Raw genomic sequence first — 16748 nt, 5'->3', positions numbered from 1 at the left:
TTTGGGACTCTGTTAACGTGTGTTTGAATTATTTTAGGAAATGTGTATTTCTTACCGACCATAGCGTGCCTTAGCAACCAGAAACGCACATTACGTAGATACATTAGTTGGAATTTGGGATCTCTGCCATTCGAAAGCAGCTCGGATCTTATCTTGGAAGACTATTTTTTCAAATATAAATGCGTATGTCATGATCTTGGTGGCATTAAAATAAACTTAGTATGTTAGTATAGTATGTTCTTCTGCAAATCAGTAAAATAAAATTGACTATTTAGAAATGCGAGTTATCCGGATCATATACCTTTAGGTTCATTTATGAAGTAAGGCATTTTACTTTCCGTGTAAAGGGCATGTCAACGTATACTGCTATGAGCTTTTTTTTTTTTCTTTTTCATTTTTAGGGTAACTGATTGGACTTCCTTTGGAATTTTGGCAAAATGAGACTGAAGACGTCACTTTTGAAGGAACCAAAACATATCCTTTACTGTTCGGTTGTCAACACTTTTCTTTAAACACTTTATAAAGTTTAAAAATGACTTTTATGTCGCATTGCATATTTTCTTGATCAGTGTCCTGTATGAAGAAACTTTTTTACGGTACCGACACCACGAGAATAAGGACTTCTAAGTTTTGGTTTTGTTCAAGTCTTAAAATAGTAACAAGACTTTTCAATCTGTCAATATTTAGAGTTTTGGAGGTGAAATTTCCAAAAATTTCAGGTGGCCTTTTTTGATTGTCCTATAAAATATTTAATAGTGGAGTTAGGTAGAGCAATGTAGAATAGTAGAGAATAGTCAACTTGCTCATGCGTGGTCGCTTTTAGTTTTAAATTCCAGGTATTTAGCTCTATGTATATTTACAGTGTAAATCAGCAGCACAGAACTACTGTAAAAACGATTTTAATAATATGTGCAACCAAATAATGGTGTTTATTTATATGTGTATTTGTTCCTTTTCAAATTTTTCTTCTGCCCCATTTTCTAATTTTTTTTTCAGCTTACAATTATTTTTCTAAACCTCTTGATGTTTATTGTTCCATCTTTGCTTGAACATCAATTTCTGAGTAATGGAACCGTATGAAAACTGGGTGTTATGCGAACCACTAGTATTACCTGGAAGCAGAAACCATTCTGTGACTCTGTTAATTATTCAGAATTGTAGTTCAGTAATTTAGGCTTATGAAAGCAGAGTAAATAATATAGTTAGTGTAATTTGAATAATTTTTTTTATATATTTATAACATCAATTTATTTTATGCCGGCTAGAATTCAATTTTAGTTCTAGTAAAACTGCATATTTTTTGAAGTCTACACTAGTGGGGGGAGTAAGTATTCTCTAAGGCTCCTTACATTGTAGTGGAAGACTTTAGCTGCTGCACATTGTAGTACTGCAATTGAACTTTTTATATGTTTACATATTTGTCTGATACCTTTTATGTAAAGTGACATTTAAGATAACCATAGTTAACATTTCTTTTGGTTTTCTAATTGGGAGCAGAGGCAGGTTAAGTGAGCTGCACATAGTTGCACAGTTTTAGTAGTAGGGTTTGAACACACAGATTCAGGGTTTGAAATCCAAAGCCTTAACCACTATGCCACACTGCCTTATAATGAATCAGTGGTTGTAATTTAATTTTGTAACACACAAGATCCAAGCCCATCACTGAATTGCAGATTTTTAATAAAAAAAGAATAAAGTACCGTATTTAATTGTCAGTTGAAAGTGGGTAAACTTCAGCACAAAAAGTAATTCTCTCTGCTGAGTACTAATAGGCTGTTTATATCAGTGTTATTTTTTATTGTTGAATCTAAAGGTAAATGTACTTTCATCTTCCAAATAAGTGATTCATTTGAGTGCTTTTTACAAAGATATTAGTCATGTAGTTTAACTGATAATCTTTAAATTTGAGTGTAAGACCTAATACACAATATATGTGTGTGTGTCTTGTGTGTATGTGTACAATATAAATATAAGCTTTGTGCTTCCTTTAGCTTGATCTCAGTAATAATCAGCATTCTTTTCAACTTTTAGAGATAAATTGCATGCTTCACTGACCAGAAATGCACGTGTCTGCAGATTCTAAGGACTGATGGACGACTGCTTAAACACAATTTCTTTTGAACTGTATGACATGACCTGAATGTAGAGACCACCCTCGCTTTCTCTCAAAGGTGGTCTTGTCTTTTAAAAGAGTATAAAACACTGTGCAACTGGCTACTGTGTTTAAATTAATATGAAATGCAGTGCTTAAAGATGTTGATGTAACACTTTCTTCAAAAACAATTTTTAAAATTTGCTCACTTTCAAGTTTATTTGCAATGCTATTGGTTAACAATGTTAAAAAATTAAAATGTCAACAGATTAAAATTAAGTGTGATGCACTTTTTGATACATCTAATTTGTTACCTTGTATTTAGTTAATCCTGATAATTTATACATTTTTTTTCACTGTAGTTAATTTTTTAGTAATATTTTAAATCTCAGATCTGATAAGTTAAGTGTGGTTATGTATATTTCAGTGTGTTATATGATATACTCGTGTTCTGTCAAGCTTAGTTTGTGGTTTATACTGTATAGGAAATGGCTGTTACTAGTCTATCTGTATCTTAATACTGGAAGGCAAATTCAGAAAATGGATGATTATAAAGATCCAGAAATTAAGTTAATATATTTGCATTTATGTTAGAATTTGTAAGTTGTATTAATGGGATACTTTACTAAGCTCCAAACCAAATCTCTAAATGTTTACTTAATGTGAAGTTAGGTTCTAGATGGTTTTTTGTTTCAGAGTTGTGGCCTTACTCTGTGCTATTTGCTTATGAGTTTTTTTTGTTTTCTTTTAACACCGATTCACCTTCTTTCACTTATTCTGATGTTTAAATTATGTCCTCATAGTTTGCAACTGATCATTTAAAAAAAAAAAAAAAAAAATCATTGTTGAAAATGTCTATTTTATTTTGGTGTAGATGATTCTAATATTCCTATTTTATGGCATGATTTGTGAACTTTTTTTTTTTGTCAGTGTCTTCTGTGGATTTGAACTTTTTGCTGTTAACAAATAGGCTAAGTGAACAATTTTTGATGGTTGTGTTGATTACTTCATCCATCACACCGTGTTGAGGAAGAAAAATACTTGACCAATTAGGTCATCTACTGGAGGAAGAATGCTCAAAAAGTGTCTACCTTATTCATGTTTCAGAAGTAGTTGCCTACTTATGTTTATATTGTAATGTTTTCAAATTGAGAAAGCAAGTAGCAGAAAACCAACAACCCATATCTTTGTGAATTAAGATTACAGAAAACCAATGGATGTAGTGTTAAGGAAGTGTTTTAAAACATTTCAGGAAATTTTAAACTATTTTTTTCCAACATCCCACACAGGTCTGTGTAAGATAATTGGTGATCGTAATCTAGCTGTGTTTCAGAGAATGTGGGTGAGTGTTCAAGTGTGATTTTTGACTGATTAACACTCTGCCCAAGGAGGTTTGTTACTTTGCACCTGAAGTATCTAGGTTCCAGTCTGCACAGCCTTGAAATATATTAATTACGTGGAATATTAGATGGGTGAGTGAATGTGTTTTAAAAATTAAGGGAGGAATTTTTGAGGAAGCTATGATATCAGCTCCACTAAAGAAATACATTGTTTTGAAGTCTGGGTTAAGCTTGAGTAATGGAATTCTTTTTAAATGTATACTTTTAGTAAGGTTTTAATCAGTGCAAGATGAGGTATGCTTTTAGTATTTCTGGTTCTGGTTCTGAAATGAGAATGCTAGAACACTGAGTAACATGATTAAATGATTGGTGCTACCATCATAATAATAGTTAATTACACATGTAGCATTTTTCTAACCTATTCAATGTGCTTATTATAATGATAGTTATCTGTATGCTGTATGTACAGTAGTTGTGGCCACAATATATATAAAACAGAGTAACTGAATGTGATATCTTTGGTTCATTTACTTTGAATTATAGTTTACGTTCTGCATGTATAAATAGAGTTTGTAATTACATATATTATGCCATACACAGTATGTTTCTGTTAATTGTAGAAAAAGTGTACAGATCAGATAGATCTTTGACATTAAAACTGCTAAAGAAATTCTGAAAACAAAAGTATTGCGGTTACCAGTGAATTGTCTAGTTGAAGCCAAGGTCAAATGAACATGGACACTCCACTGCGGGATTGTACCATTGTTGAACAACATGTCGTAGTGAGATTTCTTTGGGCAGAGTCTAGAGAAATAGCAAAGTTTTGCACTTAAAATTAAGCTTTAGATGCAAACTTGGATTAAAGGTTATTTTAATCAGTTTTATTTTTCCACCACACCAATATTCAGGGAATATTGCTTTTTATTCATGAGATGTATGCTTAATTATTGCGTTTTTCACAATATTTTACAACAGCTTTTACCACAGCTAGTTTTTCAGATACAGTCATGAAAAAGTACAACCCATTAAAATTGTGTTTTAATAATCATGCAGACATCAATATTTGATCTTTATTTAAACAGTATCTGTAGATAAAAGCGATGTAATTGGAAATAAACAAGGAATATTTTATTTTGTAGTAATTTAATGAAAGATGAACAGATCTGCTATTTCTGTCTGTTGGAAAAAGTACAGTGGATTCAGGAAGTATTCAGATCAGTTCACATTTTATTGTGTTATAGATCAAATTATAAATGGATAAGTTTGTCATTTTTGCCCATCAGGTAACACTCAATAACCCATAATGACAAAGTCAATTTATGTATTCAGAAATGTTTGCAAATTTATTAGACATCAAGAACTGAAATCTCTCATTTCTTAAGTATTCAGACACTTAATTCAATTACTTTTTAAATGATTATGTGGAATCAATTACAACTTTTGAGTAAGTGTCTATAAGTTTTACACACCTGAATTTTGGCACTTTACTCCATTCTTCCTGGCAGATATCAGATTCTGTTAGATTGAATGGAAAGAGTCTGTAAACTGTCATCTTCAGGTCTCTTGTTTTTAAAAGATGTTTTGTGTGAGGATTAAGTCTAGACTTTGGGTGGGTCACTCAAGGACAGTCAGAGACTTGTCCTGATGCCAGTCCAGTATTGTCTGGGATGTATATATGGGTCACTGCTATGCTGAAAGCTGAATTTTGCCCAAGTCTGAAGTTGCTTGCACACTGGAACTTGTTTTCTTTAAGAACTTTATGTATTTGACTAAATTCATCATCCCCTCAATTTTGACCAACCTCCCTGTCCATACTGCCGAGAAGCATTCCTATAGAATAATGCTGTACCTGATCTTTGCCAGATGTAGTACTTGGAGATCTACCAAAAGAGTTCAATTTTTGTATCGTCTGACCAGAGAATCTTTTTTTTTTTTTTCCCCTCGTGGTTAAAATGCTATTTCGCAAACAACAAACAGGTTTTCTAATGCCTTTTACTCAAGAGCATCTCACGTCTCCTTTTTTTTCTGACAGGCAGTGTAAATTATGGGACCTTATATACATAGGTGTGTGGCTTTTCAAACTATTTCCAATCAATTCCATTTGCCACAGGTGGGCTGCAGTCAAGTTCTAGACACATAACAAGTATAATTAACCAGGATGCAGTTGACCACAATTTGGAGTGCCACAGCAAAGGGTCTGAATAATTATGTACATTTAGAGTTTTTTAGTTCTTGATTTCTAATAAATCTTCAAACCTTGCTGAAAACTTGTTTTCACATTGTCATTGTTATTGAATGTTGCTGGATGGGCAAATATGGTAAATTTATTCATTTAAAATCTACACCAAGATAAAGTGCGCAGAAAGTGAAGGGGTCTGAATACTTTCTGAATCCACTTCAAGTACACCTTTGGTTCTAATAACTGGTATTGCACACATGGGCAGAAACAACCTTAAGTAGACATTTCTGATAATGGTCTACTAGTTTTTCAGCTGTGCCATATTTGAGTTTGAGTATTTTCAATCATGACACAGCATCTCTGGGGGGGTTTCAGATCTGGACTTTGATCATTTCAGAACTCCCTGGATTTTCCTTTCAGCCATTCGTTGGTGGATCTTCTGGTATGTATAGGGTCATATTGCAAGGCACTTATAGTGGAGCTTCAATCTTCTGACAGATGTTCACACATTATCCTTCAGCTCCTTTTAATAGAATGAAGAATTCATAATGAATTCTTTGGTGGTGAGATGCCCAGGAAGCACAGCAGAAAAGTATACCCAAACTATATTACCATGCTTTACAGCTGATATCAGGTTCTTCTTGGCAATTGCTGTTTTACATTTTTCCCAAACATTTCCTCTTCTACTGTGGCCAAGTAGCTACCTTTTGCCTTGTCTTTACAAAGCACATTTTTCTGACGTTCTGGTCTTTGCTTAGGTGTTCAAAGGCAAACTGCAGTCTTTTCAAGGTGTGGTGTAGTGGTTGTTTTTTTTTTTTTTTTGTTTTTTTGTTTTGACAACAGAGGTTTTGTCCTGGCACAACTCCCATGTTTATCTAATTTATGTAGCCTTTCTTCCAATGGTAGGCTAGTTTACTTTGATCCCAACAGTAGCAAGAGCCACCTGTGGTTTCTATGATAAAATTCTGAACTTGTTGGTTTGGTTGGCCTGGACAAGTTGGCAGTTCTTTGAAATCTTCTCCACTTGTAGATCTTCTTTCTGGACAGTCGAATGGTTGATTTCCCTTCCTATACTACTGTATGTATTTGTAACCTTTTTTTTTTTTTTCTTCTCTGAAGGACTATGGGAAAACTCTTTTATTTTAGACATGGTAATGACTTACACACACTTCAACAACAAAGAGCAAAACAAACTAAATATCTAAGGTTTAAATAAGACAAATCCTGTCTAATTATGTTTAATTATTTGCACCTTATCTGCTATACCTTATTCTAATTCTAGGTATTTGTGTTAGTGATAAATGCATGGGTGTATTTGCTTTTTCCACACATGAAAATTGCATTTATGTTTGCTTAAATCATACATAGGACTACAAAATGTAAATATGGCACATTTGTTATATCACCTTTGCCTATAGATATTGTTTAAAGAAGAAGAAGAAAAACTTTGTCTACATATGCTAAAAAATCATAGGGAGGGCTTAGTGTTTCACCTGCTTTTTCTGCATTCCATTGAGTTGATTTTTATCTCTTGAGATGTACAAATGTATATACTGCATTAAAAACTGCTTGTAAAAATGTTTTTATTTGGTGAGGATGTATACCGTAAGCATTTTAAATGATGTTTTCTTAACTGCGCTGCACACAAAGAGTTGGTGAGCTGTGTTGGTTGGACTACAGCTGATGAATTATACTCTTGTAGTGAAGATCACCAGATTTTTAAATGGAATCTGTTGACAAATGAGACCACGCAAGTAGTGAAACTTCAGGATGAAATTTTCCCCATTGACCTACATTGGTATCCTAAAACTGCGGGTGGAAAGAAGCAGACACAAGCAGAAATCTGTGTTCTAACCAGTACGGATGGTAAGAGTATTTTTTAATTTTTTTTCCCTCTTGGGAAAATAACAATTGTTACTCAAGTAAGCATTGTTTTTCCTTGTTTGTTAGTGTTTTTTCTGGTGTGTGGTTAATGTATGATTAATGTTAAAATTGTTTTAATGAAAACATTCTTTCTGTGGAGATTTTCATCTTTTTTATGTGTAGTATTTATTGATTTTATTGAGATTTTATTGAGTATTTTTATAGTAAATTAAGAAAATTAATAATGTTAGCAACCAGTAAAATCTTTCAGGCAATTTTATTCTGCAGGTGTAAGGAAACATATTTGATATCATTTATGAAGTAAACTGTCTTAACTGAAAATGTCCCATGTAAGTATACTTCATTACAATGTGGAAAACATGTTTGACTAGTTTACTTTTCACCAGGTAATTTTGCTACTTCCCAATGCTAATGTTGCATCCCTCATAGGGTAGAAAAGGGAAGTCAAAGTTGAGTCATTGATGACCTATGTGCATTTGCGCTACCCAGCCATAAATGCTAACTAGTAGTTGTATAGTCCAGATAGAAGAAGAAATCGATGAACAAGAAAGGCACATAAAGTGTGTTGTCATGTCTCTATATTTAAAAAAAAAAAAAAAAGATTTTTATGTTCTTGGCTACTGTAAATTGTACCATTTCTGCTTGGAAGCTGCAGTTAAAAATTGGCACAAAAAACGGTAGTTGAGGGCAATGTATGAACTGCTGTGTGCATCAAGCTAACCTTGCATAGTTCCTTACTGTTCATGCTAGTATTGTTAACATTTACCTTCTCAATATATTCAGCATTATGAATTAACGTGATTTAAGTACATGTAAAATACGCTTAATATCTGTAAAGTGCAACTATACTAACTGTTAGTTGTGTTTGCTGCCATTTTGGATTGACGTCATAATCTGAAGTCTGGCAAAGTCAGACTTTAGAGAACAGGCTTGAGATAACAAGTAGTAGTTCTGGGTTTGGGGTGGTTTTCTTTGTGTTTTCTGAGTCTGAGGTCATAAATTATGAGGTCCAAGTTTTAGTCAAATTCAACATTAAACTGCAGTTTTCATGAAGTCAAATGCAACATTAAACTTCGGTTTTCTTGTACAGTATGTTCATGTACCTATAGCATTTCTGTTGGGGTTTTCCTCAATTACATGTTAGAAAAGCAAATTGGTTCTTTGTGGGTCAATCTAGGGCAGTGCTGTGAGTGTTTAGATATATGGACCACCTAAAGAGCACGTTTTGTTCATTCAATATTGTATCAATGAATTGGATAGATGGCCTAAAAATTTGATAGGTTTGGTTTAGCAAGTAACATTTTTTTTTGTTGCTTCCTAGCCCTGTCATTTTTTTTGATTCCATGTGAGGGTATGCCTATTGATATGATGTTCAGATTTTCTTCAATGGATAGGCAAAATTCTCAAGGACAGTTAGATTTCTTGTCCATTTGTACACTTTGGTCCCTCTGGTGCTACTGCTTCATTTAGCATGACTATTAATTACATTTAATTTTAAATTGAATTGAGCAAAGTGTCAGAATAGTTAATACTTAGACAGTATGGGAAAATGAAAATCAAATTCCCAATAAGACCATATACTGTATATGAAAATCAAATTCCCAATAAGACCATATATTTTGTTGTCAATGAAATGTATTTTGAAATATGAAAAATGAAAATGTGATAAAACTTGAATAAATACTGCTTTGGTTTATATTTCAATTTTTAACTTCTGTAAATTAGATTCATTGTGCTTAATTCAGTTTTTTTTGTAGATTTTCCTGTTTCATAAAGCTGATTTTTATTTGTAAATTGGCACCGGTTTGGACACACTATAGTTTTATTCAACTTTTGTATGTTTTGTTCAAAAAATGTGTTTTCCATACACTTATTTTTGCCACTGCTGCTAGCTACCTTGCATTATATCATCTTTCTTAGCATCTACAAATATAGAAACAAAGTATAGCAGCATGCTGATTTGCAGTTTTAGGTAACCAAAAATTACATAGAACACTCCAAATTTTTAACATGCATGCCCACAAAGTATATGGTAGTCTTGTGTCTTTGATAACTGTCTCCATGCCTGATTGCTTTCTGTCTCGAGCAAGCAATAAGAGACATTGTAGCCATGAAGCTAAAACAGTAAACACTTTTTTTTTTTGTTCCTGTTGTCAAACTAAATATGGTAGCACACTTGCCAATTGTTTTGTAAGTTTGCAGATTTCTCATCACATGTGTATGTACAAATACATTATATATTACAGTGTTTTATGTTGTTCTAGTAAAAGGAAATAGTAAGGTCACAATCTTATATAACATAAGTTTATTTAATTTAATAGTGTCTGTTCAGACTTTAAATATCAGGCAATCATATGTAATGAGCTAACTGAAAAGAAAATTAAGAAAATGGGCAGACTCTAAAATATGGAAATAATTTGTTGTGACTGAGATCAACAAAATCATATAAAAGTGACAATTTAAAATACGTCATGTTGAATCAATTGATTATCAATGCACACTGTTTCTTGCAGGTGAAAAAAACTCTCAACATAAAGTGTGTGTGTGTGTGTGTGTAATTGTGTTGGATCGATACTAAAATTTTAACTTTGGTACTGATGCTAAAGCAAATAATGAAAAACTTACTTTTTCATTTTCGTTTCTGAATAAAACATATGCTCCCTCCCCACACCTCCCAGAAGCATTGACACAACTGAGCACAGATTGTAATAACAGAATAGTGAGGCATTTAATTTATATATATATATATAATATATATATATGTGAGGTGTGGCAGAAAAGTAATGAGACTGGCAACACTGCAAGTGATCTGGCAACGCTGCGCTGTCGTCCTTGATAGAGCACGTGTATCAGTACCCTCCCATAGCTCAGTGCGAGTTTCAACTCCTTCCGTTAACTACGTGATTTTTGTGACTGCTATTAGCGAAGTTGTGTTTTTGGTTGTGCGTCACGCAAAATGGAACAGAGGAATTTGTAGCAACGTTGTGCCATTAAATTTTGTGTTAAGCTTGGAGAATTTTTATAAAGACGTCCTTGAAAGGCTCGGAAAGGGTCATTCACGTGAGACCAGACATTGCAGACAAATGGATGCTCCATCATGACAACGCCCTCTCCATAAGAGAATTTTTGACCTCAAAAGGCATTCCTGTGGTTCCCCAGCCCCCTTATTCACCTGACCTCAGTCCATGTGAATTTTTCCTTTTTCCTAAACTGAAAAATGTCCTCAAAGGATGTCATTTCGGGACTTTAGAAAACCTCCAAAAGAGTGTAACGGACATGCTGAAGACCATACCGGTTGAAGACTTCCAGCGCTGCTACCAACAGTGGGAACAATGTCTCCATCAGTGTGTAGCTGCCCAAGGGAACTACTTTGAAGGGGATAACATTGATGTTTGAAAAAAATCAAAACTTTGGTAAATAAAAAATCAGTCTCATTACTTTTCTGCCACACCTCGTGTGTGTGTGTGTATATATGTGTGTATATATAATGTGTATAATATGTAATATATATTGTAATAAGTTGAGACTTGAGGCGTGAAAAGGTTTGGGGCAGCCACCCGTTTAATACGGTTTCCTGGCTGCAAACGTACTTGAGACATCATAGTCAAGTTTACACAACAGAGTCCAAAACAGAACTGCCTGCCAGAGCAAAGGCAGTGGGCTTTATAGTACAGAGGGCGGAAGTGATGTCGTCCTCTGGGCCGGAGCTGGAAGTGACATCATCCTTGGGGCCGGAACCGGAAGTGACCTTATCCTTGGGGCCGGAACCGGAAGTGATGTGTCCTTCCTGGAAATGGCGGCTCCTGGTTGGATTTCCCGGGTAAGACCTGTAGAGAACTCAGAAAGAGCGTCAGCGTACCCCGCTCCCCCCTGGGCAGATGTATAATCAGTATTTTCTAAGCCCTTCAGCTGCCCCCCATGCACACGTGTGTGACAATATATATATATATATATATATATAAATATATATATAATATATCTCTCTACATACACACACACACACACACGTATAAACATATATACAGTAATCCCTTGCTATATCGCGCTTCGACTTTCGCGGTTTCACTCTATCACGAATTTTAAATGTAAGCACATCTAAATATATATCACAGATTTTTCGCTGTTTCGCGGATTTCTGCAGACAATGGGTCTTTTAATTTATGGTACACGCTTCCTCAGTTTGTTTGCCCAGTTGATTTCATACAAGGGACGCTATTGGCGGATGCCTTAGAAGCTACCCAATCAGAGCATGTATTACATATTAACTAAAACTCCTCAATGCTATAAGATATGCATCCCGCGTGGAGCTTGATTGTTTGCTTGTCTCTGCCTCTCTCTCACCCTCTCTGACATTCTCTGCGCCTGACGGAGGGGCTGTTTGCTTAAAAGCTCCTCTAAAAAAATGCCGCTTTATTGCGGTGCTCGGCATATTTAAAAGCACAAAAGCACACGTATTGATTTTTTGATTGTTGCTTTAATCTCTCTCTCTCTCTCTGACATTCTCTCGCCTGACGGAGGAGATGTGAGCAGAGGGGCTGTTTGCACAGAGGCTGTTTGCTTAGAAGATATTAACGCTCCTCTAAAAAATGCCGCCGCAAACTTAAAAGCACAAGTATTGATTTTTGATTGTTTGCTTTTCTTTGCGCTCTCTCTCTCTCTCTCTCCTCTGAAATTCTCTGCTCCTGAAGAGAAGATCTATTTGCATTCTTTTAATTGTGAGAAAGAACTGTCATCTCTGTCTTGTCATGGAGGACAGTTTAAACTTTTGACTAAAGGGTGTTATTTCATGTCTAGAGGGCTCTAATAATGTTAACAGTGTTGGAGAGTTTATAAGGGCTTAAAATATATAAAAATAACTACACAAACATATGGTTTCTACTTCGCGGATTTTCGTCCTATCACACACGTGTGTGTGTATATATATATATATATATATATATATATATATATATATATATATATAAGTGGTACCTAGGTATACGTCTGCTTTGGAATAAGTCCAACTTGGTATACGTCCTATTTAGAGGCGAAATATTTTGCTTGGTATACGACCTTTGTTTGGAATACGACTCGTGTGCTAGAACAACACGTGTGGTATACCGGCGCGCCTTCAAAAAAAAAAAGGGCCAAGTTTTAACCTGTACAGTAATCCCTCGCTATATCGCGCTTCGACTTTCACAGCTTCACTCTATCATGGATTTTATGTGAAAGCATAACTAAATATATAACGCGGATTTTTTGCTGCTTCGCGGGTTCTGCGGACAATGTGTCTTTTTACTTCCTGTACATGCTTCCTCAGTTGGTATGCCCAGTTGATTTCATACAAGGAACGCTATTGGTGGATGACTGAGAAGCTAACCAATCAGAGCACGCAGTTAAGTTCCTGCGTGCTGAATGCAGTGTTAACCAGGAAGTCTCGTCTCGCTCATTCAGAATCAACGTGTTTCGCTGTGTAAAGAGTTAACTTTTGTGCTCTTTTGTGTTTATCTTTGTGCATAGTCAAGCCCTTCATTATGGCTCCAAAACGATCTGCTACTGCTTCAGGGGCCGCGCCGAAGTGCAAACGAAAGATGTTAACGATTGCCGAAAAGGTAAACGTTTTGGATTTGTTGAAGGCTACGATTCTTTTTATTTAAAAAGTAGGAAAGGATTATAAGATCTACGGCCGCAGTGTCCTTTTAACCAGGGTACAAAACGAGTTGTAAGTGGATGTAATAAGGCAGTAGTCTGGATGGAATCTGCTTTAGGGATTTGGATTGAAGACTGCCAGAAGAAGAACAACGGCAGTGCTTCACAATCGCCTAAGGAGGCTCCTTTGGAAGAGCTGTAATGCTCTCCTTTGTTGTGCAGTAAAATTAAACTCATTGTTATCAGACAAGTCATTTTCATTTATTTCATCTAATTGCTTTTGTATTTATGTATTTTAGTATTAAGCAGTGTTTAAATTATTTTACCAATAACATGAAATTTTTTTTTCATGGGAACAAATTAATCATTTTCCCATTATTTCTTATGGGAAAAATTCGTATGGTATAAGTCCAAGGATCTGGAACGGATTAAGGACGTATACCAAGGTATGTATGTATGTATGTGCGTGCGTGCGTGCGTGCGTGCGTGCGTGCGTGCGTGCATTCTCTTTGGGGTGCAAGCAACTGTTGCTGGGGGTGCCAGAATCTATAAAGGAAGAAAAATGAAAAACATTATTTGTACAAAATCTTAATTTATTTATCCATTCCTAAATAATTAAATGGGCAGGCTATTTCGTATCAGTGCAATACGCTGTTTGTTAAAATGGATGACTCCCGCTCTTACGTGCAAGTCTGTGTGGATGCTTGTATGTATCACATGCTTCATATTTTTTTGCTGCCTTCTCAATTGTGTAATTTGGTTTTTGTTCAGCACTCTTTGGAACTGTTGCTTTTTGTCTGTGCACTGCGTCATTTCACGTGAGCCGCTCGGTGTACATGCATCGAAGGTTCCCAGCTGTGCTGGTGCCATCTCGTGCGATGTCCACGGCTGTATTTAATGTTAGCTAAGACCCGGCACTTAAAAGTTTCTCTCGCATTTTCGCCGAGTTTGTGCCAAACACCACCCTGACCATCTCATCTTCCTCTGCATGAGCACAGTCCTTCACCCGTGAATATTTAGCGGCAGTGTTTCTATTGGATTGCCGCTGATGGACGGCCTTATATGGGCAGGCACTAAATTACGTGGGAGGCGTAACTCCGCCTCCCACGGGCATCGAGCAGAAGTCTATTATAGTATATAGATAAATAAATAGGTTCCAGTTATGACCATTACGCGTAGAATTTCGAAATTAAACCTGCCCAACTTTTGTAAGTAAGCTGTAAGGAATGAGCCTGCCAAATTTCAGCCTTCTACCTACACAGGAAGTTGGAGAATTAGTGGTCAGTCAGTCAGTCAGTCAGTTAGGGCTTCGCAGCGGAGAAGTAGTGTGTTAAAGAAGCAATGAAAAAGAAAAGGAAACATTTTGAAAATAACGTAACATGATTGTCAATGTAATTGTTTTGTCACTGTTGTGAGTGATGGGTGTTGCTGTCATATATATATATATATATATCTATATATATATATATATACACACACACACACACACACACACATATATAAACATATATATACATACATATCTACATATATATATACACACACAGCTATTTCGTATCAGTGCAATACGCTGCTTGTTAAAACGGATAACTCCCGCTCTTATGTGCAAGTCTGCGTGGATATTATGAACTATCGTATTTGTTCAAGTTCTATTTAAATTTTAAATAGAAGGAATTTTTATTTAGTCGACAGAAATATCTTTGGTAGGAATGGTAAAAACAGACAGGAATATTATTCCGGAATAAATCAACTCAAACCTTAAATAACTTATAATATTTTGCTCTCCATAAAAATATATCCTGTCTAAATTATACAAGTTAGAAATAAAGTAAACGTTAAAAGAACAAACATTCAAATTTCTTTACTCTTATGTAATTTTATATAAAAAATAAACTTAGATTTTAAATATCCCAAAAGATTTTGCTCTCCATAAAAATATATCCTGTCAAAATTATACAAATTCAAATATGAACATGCTGCATAACAAAACCTGGAAATATAAATAAAATGTGTTCCTTTCAGCAATAACAAATCAAATCATTCAGTTGTCTTTGCTCATATGTCATTTTAGAGCTGGACGCCTGGCATCTTTTTTTGGCAACAAGTTCGTTTATGTTTGGTGTGAGGTTCTGTGTTGTGGAGATTCTCAGGATGGATTGCAGGTGCTCATCAGTGAGGCGACTCCTGAGTGCTGTTTTGTTAGTCTTTATCACTGAGAAGAGCTTCTCACACAGATATGTGCTACCAAACATGCACAAGGTTCGAGCCGCATGTAGACAGACTTTTTTTGTTCTTCAAAGTCACCAAAGCGCTGTGCAAACTGAGTGCGCTCAGTTTATCAGCAAAGTGCGTATTTGGGAACATCGTAGTGACGACTTGGTTCAACATTACTTGGCAACAGGGAAAGTGGGGCAAGTTGCACTGGTGCATTTGTGTCTCCCATAAAAGCAGCTTCACTTGAAATCACTTTGTGATTGTGCACGGGTTAAAATGTCCACTGAAGTGTCAGATTCTTATTTAATTATGCTGCTTTCTGTATCTTCTGCATTGCATTCTGGTCTTTCAGGTTACCCTGATGTTTTGTCTCATAGTGCCATCTTAGATTAAATTCTGTAATTACAGCCACATTAGCTCCACAAATGAGACACACGGGTTCAATAAACATACTCGGCCTCCCATCGGTTTTTAAAGGCTCTATTTTCAGAATCAACTTTTCTCTTCAGCATCGTGTAAGCTAGCTTCGCAATAACTTGCAGCATCATAAGCTAGACTTGATTAACGCGGTAAGTGTTCGGCAAGGCAGCTGAAGCGCTGCATTATGGGATCTGTAGTTTATTGTGTTACCAGCGCTTCATATACCCGGGCCATTAATAACAATAATCTATACTAATAAAAGGCAAAGCCCTCACTCACTCACTCACTCACTCACTCACTCACTCATCACTAATTCTCCAACTTCCAGTGTAGGTAGAAGGCTGAAATTTGGCAGGCTCATTCCTTACAGCTTACTTACAAAAGTTGGGCAGGTTTCATTTCGAAATTCTACGCCTAATGGTCATAACTGGAAGGTATTTTTCTCCATTAACTGTAATAGAGTTGAGCTGGAAAGGCGTGGGGGAGTTTCGTGACATCATCACGCCTCCCACGTAATCACGTGAACTGACTGTCAACGCAGTGCGTAGAAAACCAGGAAGACCTCCAAAAAGCGCTTAAGAAAACATGCATTATATAATTGAGAAGGCAGCGAAACAATAAGAAGCGAGCGAGTGACATATACAACCATATTCATGAGTTCTGCTACCTCGGAAAGAAAGCAAGGTGTAAACCTAAACTTTAAATTAAGTTCATAGACAGGCTACCGCTGGCGTTTCACATGCCCACAGGTAATGCGGGATACAAGTTTAATGAGAGGACGCAGGATATAAGCGAGAGTTTTGATCACTTTGTAACTAAGTTAAAATTGTAGGTGAAGGGTGTGCTTATGCAAATTCCGAGAGACTGTGTTTGTGGGGATTGACAGTTAAGGCGGGTGGGGAGTCACGTCATCATCACCCTCCCATTCATCTCATTTCGCTCTGAGCTGAGCTCATGTTAACGCCGCCGTCTTCCGAAGCAACTTCGTCAG

General features: G+C 35.8%; 1 protein-coding gene across 3 annotated transcripts in view; it reads left to right on the top strand.

Annotated features, from left to right (window-relative positions):
- The window catches only part of ift80 (intraflagellar transport 80 homolog (Chlamydomonas)), a 261632-nt gene that overhangs the window by 524 nt on the left and 244360 nt on the right, over positions 1–16748 (top strand). For 2 of the 3 annotated variants that reach the window (XM_039756563.1, XM_039756581.1), the window contains exons 2-3: positions 402–474; positions 7256–7477. In XM_039756563.1, the coding sequence (XP_039612497.1) occupies positions 438–474; positions 7256–7477 (259 nt within the window). In that variant the 5' untranslated portion in view covers positions 402–437. Of the gene's footprint in view, positions 1–164; positions 184–401; positions 475–7255; positions 7478–16748 lie in introns of those variants that run through there. The other variant, XM_039756573.1, reaches the window with a different exon arrangement.

This window comes from Polypterus senegalus, chromosome 1 (assembly GCF_016835505.1).
Source record: "Polypterus senegalus isolate Bchr_013 chromosome 1, ASM1683550v1, whole genome shotgun sequence".
NCBI lineage: Eukaryota > Metazoa > Chordata > Cladistia > Polypteriformes > Polypteridae > Polypterus > Polypterus senegalus.
Note: the sequence above shows the minus strand (reverse complement) of the source record. Positions and strands in the feature narration are given on the sequence as shown.